Consider the following 18,391-nt stretch of genomic DNA (forward strand, 5'->3'; position numbering starts at 1 on the left):
CGTCATGTTCAGGCAGTCAACATATTTTTATTTCAAAGGACAAAGAAACACATGATAACAGATGGGGCAAGTTTCCAAGTCAAAAAGTTGAAGACAGAAACTTGGTTCACAAATTCAAAAGCAAAAGTGGCAGTAGCATTTACAGGTGAGCAGCCCTTGCTGAAGGAAAGGAACACCTTCTGGGAAGAACAGAGCCCCGCCCACCCACCTGGAGCATCAGTGCATGTGGGGAGTGCACAAAGATGGATGCATTTTCTTTTGGTGAGGACTCCAGGCAAAGCTGAGCATCAGTGGCCTTGGCATTGTAGGAAAAGGCAATGCTACTTGCAAGCTTCCCATCATACAGAACCTGTTTGTGATGCTCTGCCAAATGAATATCACTCTCAGATTTAAACTTGAAGGTACTCTGTAAAAATAAAGTTTCATTAATACTCTTTTTAAAGAATCTTTAAAAAGACCTAAATCCTTAAAGCAGAGAAACAACCACAGGAGCGATTTACTGTGTTCCCTCCAAGCATCTGGCACTATATACCAGTGTTGCATATCTTGCTATTCTCATTTCAGATCTGACAGTTGTTTGACTTATGAACACAAAAAATGTTTTTTAGAATAACTTAATTTTTAGATTAACTCAAATACTTAAGAACACCGCAGACCAAGTATATCTGGCCAAATTCAAAGTTTTCTACCTCTGGCCTGACAACTCTTTGTAGTCTTTTTAACTCCAATCTGAATGAAAACCTCTAATTACCAGATGGAAATGAAGACAAAGGCATAAATGAGTAATTAATCACATGTATCCAAAGTTATAAATGGTACTTTTACATTAAAATGCTTAGTTATTTCAAAATTAAAAATAACCAATGCTGCCCTATGTGGATCAGATATTTTACTCTTCTTAAGTGAAATAGAGAACATTACTTCTCACTTCAAGGTGTCCAATTTTAATTACTTTTTAAAATCTCACTGCTTCTCACTTGTCAAGATAAAAGTAACAGTTGCAAACTATGCCATTTTAAAATTAAAATTTTATTTTCTTCCCTATTATATACTACAAAATAAAACTGCAACCAGAATTACTTAAAAAAAATTAGTAAAATTATGATTTAGGCAGGTAGTGATGCTGCCAAATCAAAGCAGTAGCCTACAGAATGGTACAAGATTTCTAACAACTCCACATCTGATAGAAGAATAACATCCAAAACTATATAAAGAAGTCAATTAATTAGATATTAAAAATGAAATAATTCAATTTAAAAAATAGAATACAGATCTAAACTGAATTCTCAATAGAGGAAACTCTATTGAAACTAATGGCTGAGAAACACTTTACAAAATATTCAACATCTTTAGCCATCAGGGAAATGCAAATCAAAACTACTCTGAGATTCCATATCACAACCATCAGAATGGTTAAGATCAATTAAACAAATGACAGTCTTATGCTGATAAGTATGTGGAATACAGGGAACACTTATCCATTGCTGGTAGGTGGGCAAACAAATAGAGTCACTATGGAAATTAGTGTGTTGGTTCCTCAGGAAGATGGGAATGAATCTTTCTTAAGACCTAGCTATACTGTTCTTTGGCATACACCCAAAAGACTCTTTATTCTGCCATAAGAACACTTGCTCAATCATATTCACCGTTGGTCTATTCATAATATTCAGAACCTAGAAATAACCTAGATGTCTTTCAACAGGAGAATGAATAAAGAAAATGTGATATATTTATGCAACATGATTGTTACTCAGCTGTTTTTTTAAAAAAAAATGACATCAGGAAATTTACAGATACATAGATGAAATGAGAAAAAAAAATCATACTGAATGAGGTAACTCACATCCAGAAAGATAAATATTGTAATTTTCTATTCACATATATGTGGACACAAGCAATTAAATAAAGGATAAAGTACAATTTGTAGACCCAGAGAGATTAGGAATAATAATAGGGGAGCATGGACCTCCCTAGAAGGGGGAAATTTATATGTATTTATAGAATTTATAGTTTACAGAGTTTATGGGTGGCCTTGGGTCAAAACAGAGAGGAACAGGAAGACAGGGTGAAGAGGAGAAGGGGAAATGGGGTTGAGCAAGGGAATAGAGAGAGATAGCTAGAAGTGAGGAGCTTTGGGGGCTGGTATAGAAAACTAGAAGAGTGGAAATTTCTTAAAATATATAAAGACAATTCTAATGAAGTCTTCAAATAATGAGGGAGACAGAGTCCCAACTGGACTTCACTTATCACCAAACAAAGCTTCCAGTACTGAAATCGGTTAAATCCAATTGAGTTGTCATCTAAGGCTGTTGCCAAGATAAATAGGTTGCACTACACAAACTGAGATTAAGGTTTCATCGTGAAAGAAAACATCCACACAACTCATTGAACATGAAGAAGTCAAACTGGTTCCTACATAGAACCTTTGTTCCTCCACTTATTGTATGGGAATGTTCCACAGAGTCTAACAAAATAGAAACATAAACTCTAACCCAACCACAAAACTTTAGATCTACAATCTACATTGCCTACAAAATATGTTAGAGCAATGACGGCACAAAGTTTGTGGAGGAATCAACCAATATCTGATTTGTCTGAAGGCACATTCCATGAGATGGAACTGATACCTAACACTGTTTAGGTACCAAGAATCAGAGATACTATACTTATAGCTCAGTGCTTTGCTCAGCTGCTATCAGAGAAGCATCCTTCTGTAGGAGATGGGAACAAACACAAAGATCCACAGCCAGACATTATGCAGAGAATGAGAGCCCTTGGAACACATAACTCTAAATGGGATGTCTCTCAGAGATCTTAGAACCCCACAGAAGAGGCAGAAAAAATTTAAGAGCCAAAGGAGGTGGAAGACACAAGGAGAACAAGGCTCTCTCAATCAATTGAGCAAAGCTCATATGAACTCACAAAGACTAAAGCAGCAAGCAAGCACAGGGTCTACATGGATGCACAACAGGTCCTCTGTGCATATATTATAGCTTTTAGTTTAGTGTTTTTATGAGACTTCTGAGTATGTGAATGAGTGGGTCTCTGATTCTTGGGTCCCTTTTCCTTCTGTTGGTTTGCCTTGTCCAAGTTCTATGTAATAGTTTCTGATTTATCTTATTATAAGATAAAACAGGATATATTGTATGAAAAACAAATATATTTTAATAAACCTAAGAGGAAAAATTAAAATTTCTCTCAACTTTCAAAATAGATTTGTATTAAAAAATTTTTTCTAAACAAACGATGATAGGAATTTTATAAAGTTAGAACTTAATTTTCACCTCAAATTTCCTGGAAAAAATACAAAAATATATCAAAATATAAGTAAATGTATTATAGAAAATTTCTGCACGGACAACATACAATATGTACTGCTGCTATACATTATCATTCCTATGAGACCTCACATTGTCTATTAACATGCCACCATGAGAAGACCTCAAATAGATCAGTGGCTTCCTATTCCAATGATGTCATATGTATTGGTTTTATGCACAGTAACAGAAACATGACTGGAGAATATAGACAGTTAATAGAGGGTTAAAAAAAACTGAAAAAAATAGGTAAACAGTGTAGAATCACATACATTTCTAGCATACTAACTTCAACTTTGATTTCATTTTGACAACTTAGATGCATCAAAGATTCCTCTGAGAACCTGAATTCAAGTCAGGGAAAATCAGATTTAATTGATGCCTTCAGTTAGATAGCTTTCCAGTTCATAAATGCCAAGTGGAATTGTGGGAGCACTTTAAAGTTTTTTATATTTACCTACTACTTTATATGCTAAACTAGTGACACTATTGCTATGTTCTGACAAATAATGCTTCAAAAGGAAGAACTGGTATACGCATCTTTGTGAACCTGCACACACATTCTGACACAGCACATTACATTATGTAAAACCTGCAGAATTAATATCTAAAAAAATAAATCACATCACACAGAAAGGATGCGTGAACAGAAAGATTTTTTTCTATAAAACCAGTTTACATTTATTCATATATTCAAGCACAAAAAATATGAATGCATTATATATAAACAATTATTCAACATGTGACATACATCATCCATCTTAATCAATTTTAAATTATATAATAATCTTTCCATAAATAATATTGGCAGCTACCCTTAAGTAAAGACTGACTGTGATGTGTTGAAAATACTTCCTCAGTAAATGACTTTACAGGAAAGCATAGAAGACATCTAGCCAGTTACAGCCTCTGAATGACCCACAGGATCTTTAGCTTTAGTTTTCAATGATCAAATAACACATGACTTTAAAATCATATCAGTATTGAATCCCATAATAATTTCAGAAAGCAGTGTTTTAATATGAAATATCAAAAGTATCCTGTCTGACTTTTCATGGACTTTAAAACATGAATGACCAGAGTGAGTAGATTCTTTTCAGTTGACTATAGCACACCATGGGCAATTCCAGTAGAGTTTTGAGAGTAGCTTACAACTATCCAGCAATAATCAAGCCCACTACCCTCTTGCTTCTGCTTAAATACAGCCTGACTCACTTCTTCTAGTTACTTGCAAGCTTTCTTTAGAATACCAAGGTTCTGTGATATGGCATACATAGCTTGATCATGCTAACCCTTTTTGTCCTGGGAATATTTTTATTCCTGCCCATCGTGTTAATGCTTGACTTTAACATCAACATGTTGGTAGCCAAAGTACATTGCCTAAAACTGAAAATGGACTCCCAGACAGAGTTATTCAATTAACAGGCTAGAAAGCCAAGGACATGTAAGATTCTGCACAGAGACTTACCAACCTAAGACAGAAGTGCATTGTTGTTGATAATGCATATTCCACAATGGGTAAGGAAAGCATTCTTGTCAGAATGACCTAAGACAGGCTCAGTCTTGTTTATGAAATAAAAAAAGGGGAGAGGTGGAGAGCCTTTGGGGCTGCTTGGCAAGAATCTGACATAGGCCAAGAACGAAGAAATGGGATGCTTGGCAGGAGTATGACATTGGCCAAGGAAAAGGAAGTAGGCTTCAGGCAGGAATGTAACATTAGGCTAAAACAAAGAAGTAATTTCAGGTAGGAATCTAAATCTTAGGCTAAAACAAGGAAGTAGGCTTCAGACATAAAAATGACCTATGGCTAGGACAGAGAAGTAGGCGCAGATATTTTGGTCATCCTGATAAGTCCTTAGAAACACTAATCACAGGAGGGTTCATGAAACTTTTATGGCCTTGCTTGATCTTTGACTATTTGTGCTTATTGTCTTGCTTGTTCCTTGACTATTTGCATCTATTGTACTGCAAGTTCCTCAACCTAGAACTGACCTTAATATTTGCATGCAATTAAAATGGTATAAAAGCAAAAAGGAGAAGGAGAATAGGATGGAGGGTTCTAAGGAGGGGAAATGGGGAAAGGGATGACACCTGAAATGTAAATAAATAAAATATCCAATTTTTAAAAAAGTATTTACTCTGCCTTATAGATCTAGAAGGTTACTGTTCACAGTGGCAGGGAAACAACAGTAATGGCAAGGGAGATAGGAGCAGAAAGCTTGTTTATCACATTTAATCCAACACACAGAAGCAGGAGGTGACAATCTTCCTTCATCATGTTCTACCTCCTTCCTCAACATTCTATACCCTCCACAGCAGTGAGATTAACTAGAAACCAAGTATTCAAGAACACAAGACTATGGTCAGCATTGTTCATTCAAACTATCAAAGACCACATGTAAAAGTTATCCAGAAATGAGAGCTCCTAGACATGACCAAACTAGGGTGTTGACTAGACCCACACCAACACAGAGAGGAAGACAGAGAAGAGGCAATGCACTGCAGGATGAAGGCAAGGAGAAAAGGCACCTGGTCTCCCTAGGAGATCCACTCAGTTCTGGATATCATCATTATAAACAATTAGCATCAATTCAAAAGATCAAGCATAAGAAGAATATGCTGGAGTCTGATGAACTAGCCAAATATATGAATGGTAAAAATGTAGCTCATATGAGCTGGCTTCCACATGTCAGGAGGCAGAGAATGAGGATAAAAAGAACAGCTACCCAGAAAGTCTGAAGAGGCAGGAACTGACCTAGACTACAGTTTGGAAAATATGAATTTAGTATATAATTTGTACAACTAGTAAGATGGCTCAGTGGGTAAAGGCTATTACCATCAACTCTAAAGATATAGGTTTGATTCCTAGAACACACACAGTAAAATAAAGAAAACTAACTCCTGCAAGTTGTCCTCTCACCTTCACACATGTAACTTGGCAAAATATGCCATTCATACATACATACATAGATACATACACATACAAACACACACACACACACACACACAAACACACGCAATAAATATAATTGACTATCACTTGTTGGCAGGAGAGCTGCCAGGTATGAATGACTAGAGCAGGAGAAAGGTGAAAAAGACAGGGGCAGAGCCAAGCAAAGGATGACCAAGATAGAAACCACATATGCCTAAGGGAGGCAGCTAGAATATATGTCAGATTGCCAAAGAAATTTGGGTAACAAGGCTGTCCAGCAACTCTAAAGGCATCCTTGGGGTCAGATGGATAAGAGTAGGTATCTTAGAGGCTGGCTCAATGTAGAGTGGGCTGAAGCAGAGTTAAGAAGTATCCATAAGAAAAATTTTTTTAAAAGGCTCAAAAAGTATGCCAGCATGTGCCTTGAGAATATTCATAAAGGTATTTTATGAAAATCTGAAAAAACTATTCAGTCAACAGGCTAAAGATACTGTACAATATACATGCAACAAACTGGATTGCTTTCTTGCAAGAAACATTATGGGAAAATGACATTCCTGACAATCAGACTTAATGCAACACAAAAATTTGGCAGAGAGTGTTCAAAAGCCAAAGTAGGTACAGCACTGGACATGGCACTTGATGCTGATGGGATAAACCCTAACGATGGCTCCTGCAGCATTTATACATTCCCCCCTCCCTCCCTCCAAGTCCTTCTGGAGTTCTGGGAGGGACTGGTACACTTCCACAGCACCCCAGGTTTGGCATGACTCCAGGCTCTTGGCCAGCTCCCAGTTAGACTCCATAAATATGAACTAGTAGGCCACTTGATAAAGGAACATTTCTATTCCCCTTCCAGGATGAAGCACAAGTTGTCCATTTCTTCATACACCTGGTGGACACTGTCCAACTACCTATGGCTGACATTCCAGTGATGAAGTATGAGGAAATGCCAAACCTGTCTTTCACACTTCTCCACAAAAGTCTTGTGTTTCTGTTCCCTCACCTCTTCTTCCTTCACAGGCTTGGCACAGACCATATATTTGCTAGAGCCATCACACAAAAGCTAAGCAAAGTCATCTTAGTCTTACAATTTCATTAAGCACAAGAGCACTAAGAGCATATGCACAGCCCAAAGTGAACTCCCTATGCGTCTCTTCCAGCCCTCATCTAGTGGCCCTCCTCACAAGGGCTGTGCTCCTCAAACAGTGCTGTGCCTCAGCCTTCTCCAGCTCCTTCTATTGGCGTTGGCAATGGGAATCATGCACTTGCAGCAGCCCTGGGCAAGCTGTGCCATCTCCATCTGAAACTGGTCCAAGTGCTCAACCCTCTTTCAGATGATTTTAAGTGGAATTACTAAGGTCTTTCACACTATAACACCTAAAATATTTTTATAAAGCTACTTCAGATATATTTTTCTGTTACTTTCATTTATGGTTAATGTGTCAGACCTTCAACACACAAAAGATCCTGGATAATCAAAAAATATGGAGAAAAAGAATAGTGTTCATATCTATATCAAGTTTTAACACAGAGATACAATAAAAAAAATAGCATGATTCTGTCACAAAAGCTGATAGTCCAACTACTATAAAAATCCATATGAATGTTACTTAGTCAATGAAAACCAAATTTATCCTATGGCCCAGCTATACCACTCCTGGGTATTTTCCCAGAGAACTCCAAGTCAGCATATCACACAGACACATTAAGATTATCAGTGTTCACTGCAGATCTAGCCACAATAGCTAAATTATAGAACCAATGCAGGTATCCTACACAAGGATACTGGATAGGAAAATGTGACTCATATACAAAATGGAATCCTTTATTTAGCCATAGAAAAGAACGAAATTGTATCAGTAGCAGGAAAGTGATGCAACTAGAGATAAGTATATTAATAAATTTGAGCCAGTTTCATAACAATAAAAATAGCATGTTTGGCCAGACATTGGTGGTGCATGCCTTTAATCCTAGCACTTGGGAGTCAGAGGCAGGCGGATTTCTGAGTTTGAGGCCATCCTGGTCTACAGAGTGAGTTCTAGGACAGACAGGACTACACAGAAAAACCCTGTCTCGAAATATATATATATTAAATATATATATATATAAATATATATATATATATACTCTCAAACATGTTTGTTCTCATTTGTGGTTTGTGCATTTTATAAAGATTAAGAAAGTCATACTTGTGCATGTGGCAGAGAAGTGGAAGCAGAGATGTTGCAGTGTATCCACCCCCTATGGACAGTGATGTTACAGCTAAACACAAAAACATAGCCTTAGTTACATATAACACTGTGCAAATTTTTACTTTGCAAAATTTTTCCCACAATGACCATGTGGTTCTTAAGTGTGAACTCTATAAGTGACAATGATGTACCACAATGGAATAAAGGGAGTAAACCCCTCTTGAAGGTATAGGGCTAAGGTTGCAAAAGCCATGGGAATGGAAGGTACAGGCCTCACCATACAAAGTGCTGTGTGTCAAAGTGTTCACGTGCAACATCATAGCATGCATGTTGAACAACTGTTACGCACTATATATTCTGTACAGTCTAACCACAGCTCTCCTGCAAGCAGTTACTTTTCTCACTACCAGGAGACTGGGGTAAAGTATGTGAATGTTCCTGACAGAACGTGGCTGGGTCTCGTTTACATGTTTTCTTTCTTTATATTATCTAAATTTCTAGTAAAAAAAAAAAAAAAAAAAAAAAAAAAAAAAAAAAAAAAAAAACAGTTAGTATCAAAGTTTTGAAGATACGAACTGTTGAGTAATAAGTGTACTCTGTATTTTAAGTTAAGACAATTCACTTGTACTCATGAATTTACAATCTCCATTTTAAAAGGCTCAGGTGTACAGTTTTATAACTCAGTATGATACATTCTCATTCCTTGCCCACAGTTAGAGATATTTCTTGTGTGAGTGTCAACCTTTAGTGTAGGTACTCCACACCCTATATTAGGACACTACTTGTAGATGAATTCAGTGACTTAGGATTTCTACTCATTCTTACCACTGTTATATTTTTTAAAAAAATGCAAAGAAAGAACCAAATGATAAATTTTTAACTTGCAAAGCTCTTCAACACAATGCTGGCTCCTTTCTTAGAGGAAGAACTACTTAATACTTAGATCTCTCCCTTTCCTTTATGTGTTGTGAGGAAGGACACTGGATTTATATTTTACATTATTTATCAACCTCTCATCTTCATTTATAATTTTGTTACTGTATTTAATATCATTTAGTTAGTATTTAAGAAAAGTTACTTCACAGTGTGGCAAGATGGTTCAGCATTGATAAGCATTTGTTTATAGGGGTCCTGGTTTCAGGTCCCAGACCCAAACAGCAGCTCAGAAACATCTGCAATTCCATTTCCAAGGGATTCAATGCCTTCTTTGGGCCTCCTTGGGCACCAGGCACAGACATGGTATACATATGTACACGGGGAGAGAGAGAGAGAGAGAGAGAGAGAGAGAGGGAGAGGAGGGGGAGAGAGGGAGAGAGGGAGAGAGGGAGAGGAGAGGGAGAGAGGGAGAGAGGGAGAGAGGGAGAGAGGGAGAGAGGGAGAGGAGAGGGAGAGAGGGAGAGGAGAGGGAGAGAGGGAGAGGAGAGGGAGAGAAGAGGGAGAGAGGGAGAGGAGAGAGAGAGAGGGAGAGGAGAGGGAGAGAGGGAGAGAGGGAGAGAGGGAGAGAGGGAGAGAGGGAGAGAGGGAGAGAGGGAGAGAGGGAGAGAGGGAGAGAGGGAGAGAGGGAGAGAGGGGGAGAGGGGGAGAGGGGGAGAGGGGAGAGAGGGGAGAGGGAGAGAGGGAGAGAGGGAGAGAGGGGGAGAGGGAGAGAGGGAGAGAGGGAGAGAGGGGGAGAGGGGGAGAGGGAGAGAGGGAGAGAGGGAGAGAGGGAGAGAGGGGGAGAGGGAGAGAGGGAGAGAGGGAGAGGAAGAGGGAGCGGGAGAGGGAACAGAGAGGGAGAGGAGGGAGAGGAGGGAGAGGAGGGAGAGGAGGGAGAGGGAGGGGAAGGAGGAGGGGAGGGGAAGGGGAGAGAGAGATTTAAAAAATGAGTTAACTTAAATATTTTATGATCATGAAAAAGAAAGACAGAAGGCTAGATACATATAAGCCAAAAATATTAAGATTCCCATGCAAAGTTAATACATAGCAGAGCAAGAATCCAAAGGGAAAAGGGGGGACTTGCAAGTAAGTAGACGAAACTAGGGGAAAAAACATCCAGAGTGACATGTTCCAGACAAAGACAAATATGGTATGTATTTGGTTTTACATGGATATCCATGTACTGGAACTCACTCTGTAGATCAGGCTTGCCTAGAAGTCAGAGATCCATCTGCCTCTGTCCCCGAAGCTCAGGGATTAAAGGCATGGACCACCAATGCCCAGCTCAACTTAAATTTTACTGCATAATATTGTCTCACCTCCAAATAGTCTGAAATTGTACAATTCCGAATGTGATTTAAATAATCTACCCATACTTACCAAGTGTGTTCATTAAAAACTAATTCATAGGAATCAATGCTGTATCTTGCCTAAAATGTATCTATTTCAAAGCAAAATAGAAATCAGAATAATATAAGTCAGCGTCTGTGACATAAGCACCCTTATTACCCCATCCTACCCACTGCAAGGGACAATTAAATGCAAATGCATAAACTGAGTTACTCAAGTAGGACACAGCATTTGACACTGTTTATCTAAATCTCTAACCAATAGCATCCCTTTCAACAAGTCATTTTATGAAAAAATTATTTATTTATTTATTTATTTATTTACTTATTTGTGTATTTTATGTGTATGCTTGCTCTACTTGCATGTACACCTGTATACCAGAAGAGGGCATCAGATACCACTATAGATGAGTGTGAGCCACACTCTGATGAGAATTAAGCACAGAACCTTTGGAAGAACAAACAGTCAGTGCTTTTAACAGTTGAGCCTTAAACAAGTCATTTTGTATGATCATAATACAATGTACATATTTCAAAATCTGAGATTTCAACTACCACTTTAATAAGTAATATACTCAGAAATATTTTTCAGAATAACTAAAGGCATATCTTAGAATACCTTCCTAAAAATATAAAAAAGTTCATGAAAAAATAATAATTAAATACAGAATAGCAGATGAAAAGGAACATTATAGTAAGCTTTATAAAGTTGGGATGACAATTACACACACTGAACAAAGATTCTCACTAGATACAATAGTGTGAAAGCAGATCATACAAGACCTTTGCAGAGAAGTTGTAATAATGTGGTCATTCTTACCTTATAACCAGGTCCTAACTGATGAACCGCAAATATCTGTGCTGGGTTAAGAGCTTCACTGAACACATACACAGCCCCAAGCTGGCCACAGAATACTCTATTGGCATCAGCAGTTTCTGAAGATCCAAGAAAGCACTTGTCATAGCTCTAGTTTTAAAAGTCACAAAAAATAAGTTACTATTTTGAATTGACAGAATGTTTAAAAATGCATTTCTTCATTAACAAAAATATTTAAGATACTAACAATAGTAAAAAATTCAATTTAAGGTATTTTTCAAATGTTTCAATAATAAAAGTAAATAACAAGTTTTAGAGAAATAAAGTCAGTTAAATAGAAGTTAGGTACACAACCATCCATCACATCCTCAGACTTGACCACTTTTTCAAATTGTAGCACTAACAACAAAAATTTTATAATTGTTTATAATTGAATTTTGTGATTCAAAAACAAATTATAATTTATTTACTGAAGCAAAGCTAATTTTAAATTGCTAATAATTCACAACTGATCAAATTTAGAGAGGTTAAAGTAAATAAAAAGAATGACTTTGGCAAATCTTAACTATTAATCCATAGGAATATATACTTAAAATTCTACTTTGTTTCTCAATGTGGTTGAATATGCCACCCTGTTTTTCTATATTAAATAAGCAGTGATGGAGAAAACCAGTTTGTTCTGAGTGGGGATTATACAGAAGCAAAAACAATGATTCAATGTCTCAAGAATATCATTCTCCCAAAGGATCTCCCATCCAGAAAGCCTGGCACACCTACATCCTTTCAACAACAGTCACTGAAGCCAAAGACAGTAGGTATTGTCCACTATCCTCTCTTGTTACCACAGGATATCCCACACTTTAATTCGAATAAGCACACTAATATTCAGCTATCAATCTAGACAGAGTCACAGAGAAATCAATTACTGCACAAATCTGTCAAATATGAGATCCCATTTGTGCTTCATATAATAGCAAAAAAAAATAATGTGAATGGAAGAGAAAAACGAGAATTTATCATTAAACATGTAGGTAATTCAAATTGTGGGAACTAAAAATTGCTACTACTTAAAGAATGTGTACAAGACCCGGCTTCTCTGTTTCTTAAAATACTATTACAGAAAATATTAAATCTTTCCTTTTTTTTAAAATACTGTCTTTTCAGCTAATATCAGTCAACAAAACTATAGAGGCTTCCTTCCTTCATGTGTTAGTAATAGACTGCATCCTCCTGCAATATCAGAGAACAGGTTAGAAGCAGAATGTCATTTCTATGTTCTCCTTTGCCTATGAGTCTGTTGGACAGTAAAGCAAGCTTGTTCTTTATAAAGGCACAGCAGAGACTTTCTAGAGTTCTGTGTGCTCCATGCAGCTTCTCTGCATATTTGTATTTGATTTGCTTTGTTGATGTTGTGTCTTTTAAAAATGTTCTTCATGAAAATCCAAGACTCTTAGCTTCCAGATCATGCAAAAACAAGGTAAAGTCGACTTGGCTGGGTCAGGACAGCTTGTTACCCACATATCTACAAACAGACTGGAGACAATGTAAAAAAGTCCTATTCATTTAAAAGAGAACAGAAAAAGAGAATATGTTATAACCTCTGCCGTGAAAGAAACTAAAATTAAAGAAGAAGCAGGCAAATATTATAAAAAAAAATGTAGTAGTTTGTTTTTCTTAAGCCACTCGTAATTATTACAAGCAGGTATGCTGGGAGGACAGTATATTTCACGGGCCCTAGAGATACTTTAGGCACTACAGACCACATTTTGCTTTGGCACTAAAATGCCAGGGAGAAGGAAAGGGAAAACCCAAACTATAAAAATGCAAGCATTCTTTAGATTTCAACCCTAAGTCTTCTTTATCTAGAATCCAGTGTCAACTGCTCCAACACAGACACACAAAGTTAAGAAAGTATCTCATTTATGATGACAGAGCATCCTATATATGATTTGCCTTCTGTTTTCAGAGTCATTTAATGTCATGAAATTATCAGCACTGCAACCAGATTGAGGGTTTTTTGGTTTTGTTTTGATTTTTGAGACAGGTTTCTCTGTGTACCTCTGACTGTCCTGAATCTCACTTTGTAAATCAGGCAGGTATTGAACTCAAGGGATTCACTTGCCTCTGCCTCCCTGATTGCTGAGATTAAAAGTGTGTACCACCATTCCCAGACAGATTGAGATTTTTACAATATAATCTTGGGAGGCTTTTTATCCTGGGTCAGATGGCAAGCCCAGACCTGTGTTTGCATATGAGGCACTTACATGACTTGACCCCCCCCCCCCCCATGTATCACATAACCACATTCTATTTTAACTTTATACAGAGCATTAAATCATGTGTCTGGAACAGTCTGCACAGTATGTTTAAGAATTAAATATAAATTATATAAATATAAATTAACTTAAGAATTATATGTAAATTAATAAAACCTCAAACAAAATTTTGAAAGTTTCTACCAAATGGCCATTATTTATATTACAGTGAGAGACCATACAATAAAATATATTTTAAAAATTTAAACTTACATCATTTGTGTTAACATGCCAAGCCATGTCACCATAGGATACCAGCTGGCCATTAACATAACAACGGATCTCACTGTTCCTCCATCGATTGTAGATGTGGACGATGCTGATCATGTACCACTGCAATGCAAGACTAAGATGTCAAAGGTCGTGCATTTACTACTGTCTGAAATGCAGTCACAGCCTTTGCACTTCCCTATAAGAGATCTTAAGTACTTTACATCTCATGCCCCTTCCTCCCATTTCTTATGTCCCTGGTGAAAGAACAGGCCAAGGAACACGCATCCCCCAATACTGATACAGATAAATAAGTGACTGCTTATGAGTTGCCTATGAATACAACATTTAAAGGCAATCATAGAAAAAAAATCACTATGAGTGAATAAACTTTATATCAAACATTTAGGACTAATAGGAAATACTGAATGAACAAGAAGAAAAGAATGTTGCTATGTAATTTTTTACATTCATGTATTCATATATATTTTTTGGATTCACTGGTTAAGTTAATCTCAGGTTAAATTTATTTTGCTGTTTCTTAGAACCATCAAAATGTAATAGATGTAAGTAAGCTTTCACCATTTCAGAGGGCCGCAATGTTTGACATGATATTTTTAAGTTAAAGACAGTAACTGATCTGAAAATTGCATATGCATACTGACACTAATCATATATACTGTCCCCTACACTCAGTTTGAGATCCAAATATTGATGTATAATAAAACTGGACAACAAGAAATAAGAATAATACATATACTGATACTAAAAATTCCTGAGGTATGTATTACAATTTAAAGAAAACAAATGAGAAATAAGAAAAAAACACAACATAATAGTTACACAAATATCACTAGGTACTATGCACTGACCATTTTCTATAAATGAGGTAAAATGCTATTGGTTACATTCATTTTTACAAGGTCAGACTTGTCTTTAAGTAATTCAGCTAAGCAAAAGAAAGTTTTAGTGTTGCATATCTTTTTAGGAAAGGCCAGTAACTTATTTACTGAGGTAAAATTTTTCCTAATTGAAGCACAATAACAAGTTAACTACCACATGTCCTGAAAAATTTTAAAAAGAATAAATTTTAAGTTATATTTTTCTATAATAATAAAGTGGAGTAAGGCCATTATCATTATAAATTTCATTTTCAATGTTTATTAAAATCTTTTCAGAAAAAAAATGTTTTGAACCTGTTTCATTCCCTGGACCCTACTCTTACAAGACTCTCTGCAATTACTATATTTAAAATGCTAAAAACACAGGAATGCATTTTCTTATGCAAATAGGAAAATAACAAATAAATGAGAACAAACAGATTAAGCTGCTTGCTTTTACGGGATCACACGTTAAGAACCACTGATCTAAACTGATTAAACTTGTGTCTTTAGAAAGCAAAAGACTTTATTTATTCATTAAAGTGGTGGGTGTTTTGCCTGCATCTGTGTCAGTGTGAGGGTGTTAGATCCCCTGGAACTGGAGTTAAATACAGTTGTGAGTAGCCATGTAAGTACTGGGAATTAAACCCAGGTCCTCTGGAAGAATATCTAGTTCTCTTAGTCTCTGAGCCATTTCCCCAGCCCCTGATTAAGTCATATTCTTATATAGCTACTCAAAATATTGGCAGTCTATTGAATACAATACTGTGCCAGGCATCTGAGAAAACAAAAAATTAAATCCATCACAGATTTTAGTCTCAACAATCACTTAATGAGCATATGAATAATGAAAATGTGAATAAAGTAATTATAAAAAGTGGCATAAATGATATCTGAAAATAATATCTATCAAGGAGGATGGGTAGGAGCACAACTCTGATACAGTGCTTGCCTACCATGCATGTGTCTCTTTGGTTGGATCTCCAATGACAGAGGCAGAAAGGAAAGTAGGGAATGGGGGAGGAGAAGAGGGAGAGAACAAAACCAAAGACTGCACAGAAACATAGAAATTTTTCTAATAGTATGTGCTCTGAAGACTTAAAGATCATTCATTCATTCATTCATTCATTCAGCACATGGATACATTTTCAATTTATTTTGTAGTTACTAAAAAGCAAATCATTAGCTTAAGCAAATGCTTATCTTCAGAAAGATAAGTCTAGCATCAGTGTATAAAATAGTTCAGAAAAGAAACAAAACATTCAAGATGAAGAAAAAAACATATGTAGAAGTTAAACAGCAAATAATGAAATTTTAGAAGAAAATAGATGTATTTCAGAGATATTATAGGACTAGATAATCAAGCAAAAGGCAGATGAAGAACAGGCCCCAATGATTACTAAAGGACAGCAGATCTCTAAACCAGAGGACTTGAGTGCTTGTGAAGATGTGAACCTGGAGAGACAGACAGCTCAGTAGTTTAGATTCTGAGATTTCATAGTTGGTGAAAAGCCAAGGAACAGAGTACTGATGAGTAAGAGTAGAAAAAATTACGAAACTGAACAAAAATCCCCAGTAAGACTAAGTGGCAAAAAAGTGAGATCTTTCCTGTAATGTCCACTGTCATATTTCCTAGTTCCTATCCTGAGTGTACTTTCAGGAAGAATGCCACAAATTAGATCAGACTGAGAGAATAAACAAGTGTGACAAAAATAACACAAGGTCGAAGACATCACACAGAAGTCAGACATGAAGATAAGAAGAAATTACAGGAAAAAAGAAAGTCAGGAGAAAGAATATTACAGAAGTCATGCTGCACAGCCCTGGGAAAAGGTGAACAACAACTGACATGATTTCCAGGGGAAGCATCTACTCTGCCCTACCTTGCGAGGCTGGAAATCATACTTCACACAGTGCTGGAAACCTTTTCCTTTGGACTTCAGAGACGTGACTATCAAACAGTTGCCAACAAAATGAGCAGAGTAGCCAACTCCTTTGCTAGTACGAAAACTGTATTAATACAAGAATACAATCTGGTTAAAATAAATATACCAAGACCTACTAAAGCCTTATATAATAAACTTAATTCTATGTATAGTCATAGTTAACACATTGGCCAAATAGAAACTAAAGCATGAGGTTTACAATAACAAAAAAGTAAGGAATTTCACTCAAGAAATAGTAGGTTATGGAAACTCTTTATATTTAAATGTAAAATACAGCCGACATTAAACAAATTAATGATCAAAATGTCTACTAGGCAGTGAAGGATCCTCTCCACTTCCCCCATTCAAAACTCATTTCAACATAGTTCATGTTGTCAATAACAACTTGGTTTCTAAGTTGACAATGATTATCAAAAAAAATCTTATCAAAAGAGCTGATTTTTATAATAACGTGATTGATCAAATAAGTCTATATATTTTATATCTAAATAAGAACATACTAAACAATCTTATATAGTTATAATTTCTTGCATAGCTATTGTTATTTTTGCCATTGTGAATTATATTTATAGAAATAAAGGCGAAGTATACAAACTCTAGTGGGAATTGGTGTCTTATCTCCTACATTAGACACTAGTAACTCTATTCTCCCTCTAACAGACTTATCTTTCCTTCTTATATTGTAAGTGGAAAAAAAAATGTGAATATACTAACCTAGAATTATTAGTAAACAAATAGATATTAGCTATATGAGCTCTATGGTACAGTGTATAATTTCAAAATTCAAATAAAAAAAAGATCAAAGTACTATGCTTTAGGATATTACTTACCAATACAGATAAGGTTTATCCTTATCAACATTAATGTTATTTAATGGGTCCATGCGAAACCACGTGTTGAGAGTGAAGCCATTCTGATAAGGCCACTTTGCAATGGGAGGCAATGCAATTGCCTACAAGACAATACAAAAGGTAAATTACCAGTTACATGAAATACAAAGTCACTCTGATCAAATTTCCCTCCCCCTAAAATCAAGTACAGAAATATTGCATTCAAAGAATTTCTACAGGATGGTTTTTGAAACATATAGTGGGCTAAGTATCATTTCTACCTTGCTCAGCATGCTCCAGACTGTTCTCCAACCTGCCCTACTAATTCCCACAATATATGCACATGTGACTGATAAAAAGGTCACAGAATTTTCTGATTCTAATGCCTTACACTAGTTTTTAGTAAAACTTCATTTTCTTAATGGAGTGTGAATAATTACAGCTAGGAACTCCAGTCCTGGAAAGTGATATTGGAGTCAGAAAAAAGGTCTAAATCACTGTGAAGCCAAACATAATGAGTAAACAGGACATAGTGATGCAGATCCCTAATCCCAGCATTAGGAAAGCTGAGACAGGAAGACTGTGAGGCAGCCAGGGCTACATAGCAATATTGTCTCCAAACCCCTCCCCAACAGCAGCAGCAACAACAACAAAAGTACCATAAGCACATACCATATGGTTTTA

At 36.3% G+C, this 18,391-nt stretch overlaps 1 protein-coding gene across 4 annotated transcripts in view; it reads right to left on the reverse strand.

Moving 5' to 3' along the window:
* The window catches only part of Nbea (neurobeachin), a 518,446-nt gene that overhangs the window by 409,484 nt on the left and 90,571 nt on the right, over window positions 1-18,391 (reverse strand). For all 4 annotated transcript variants that reach the window (XM_076932409.1, XM_076932408.1, XM_076932407.1 and 1 more), the window contains exons 5-9: window positions 17,708-17,829; window positions 16,815-16,941; window positions 14,054-14,173; window positions 11,529-11,675; window positions 209-406 (exon numbers count right to left, since the gene is read on the reverse strand). In XM_076932409.1, the coding sequence (XP_076788524.1) occupies window positions 209-406; window positions 11,529-11,675; window positions 14,054-14,173; window positions 16,815-16,941; window positions 17,708-17,829 (714 nt within the window). The remainder of the gene's footprint in view (window positions 1-208; window positions 407-11,528; window positions 11,676-14,053; window positions 14,174-16,814; window positions 16,942-17,707; window positions 17,830-18,391) is intronic.

This window comes from Arvicanthis niloticus, chromosome 4 (assembly GCF_011762505.2).
Source record: "Arvicanthis niloticus isolate mArvNil1 chromosome 4, mArvNil1.pat.X, whole genome shotgun sequence".
Taxonomy (NCBI): domain Eukaryota; kingdom Metazoa; phylum Chordata; class Mammalia; order Rodentia; family Muridae; genus Arvicanthis; species Arvicanthis niloticus.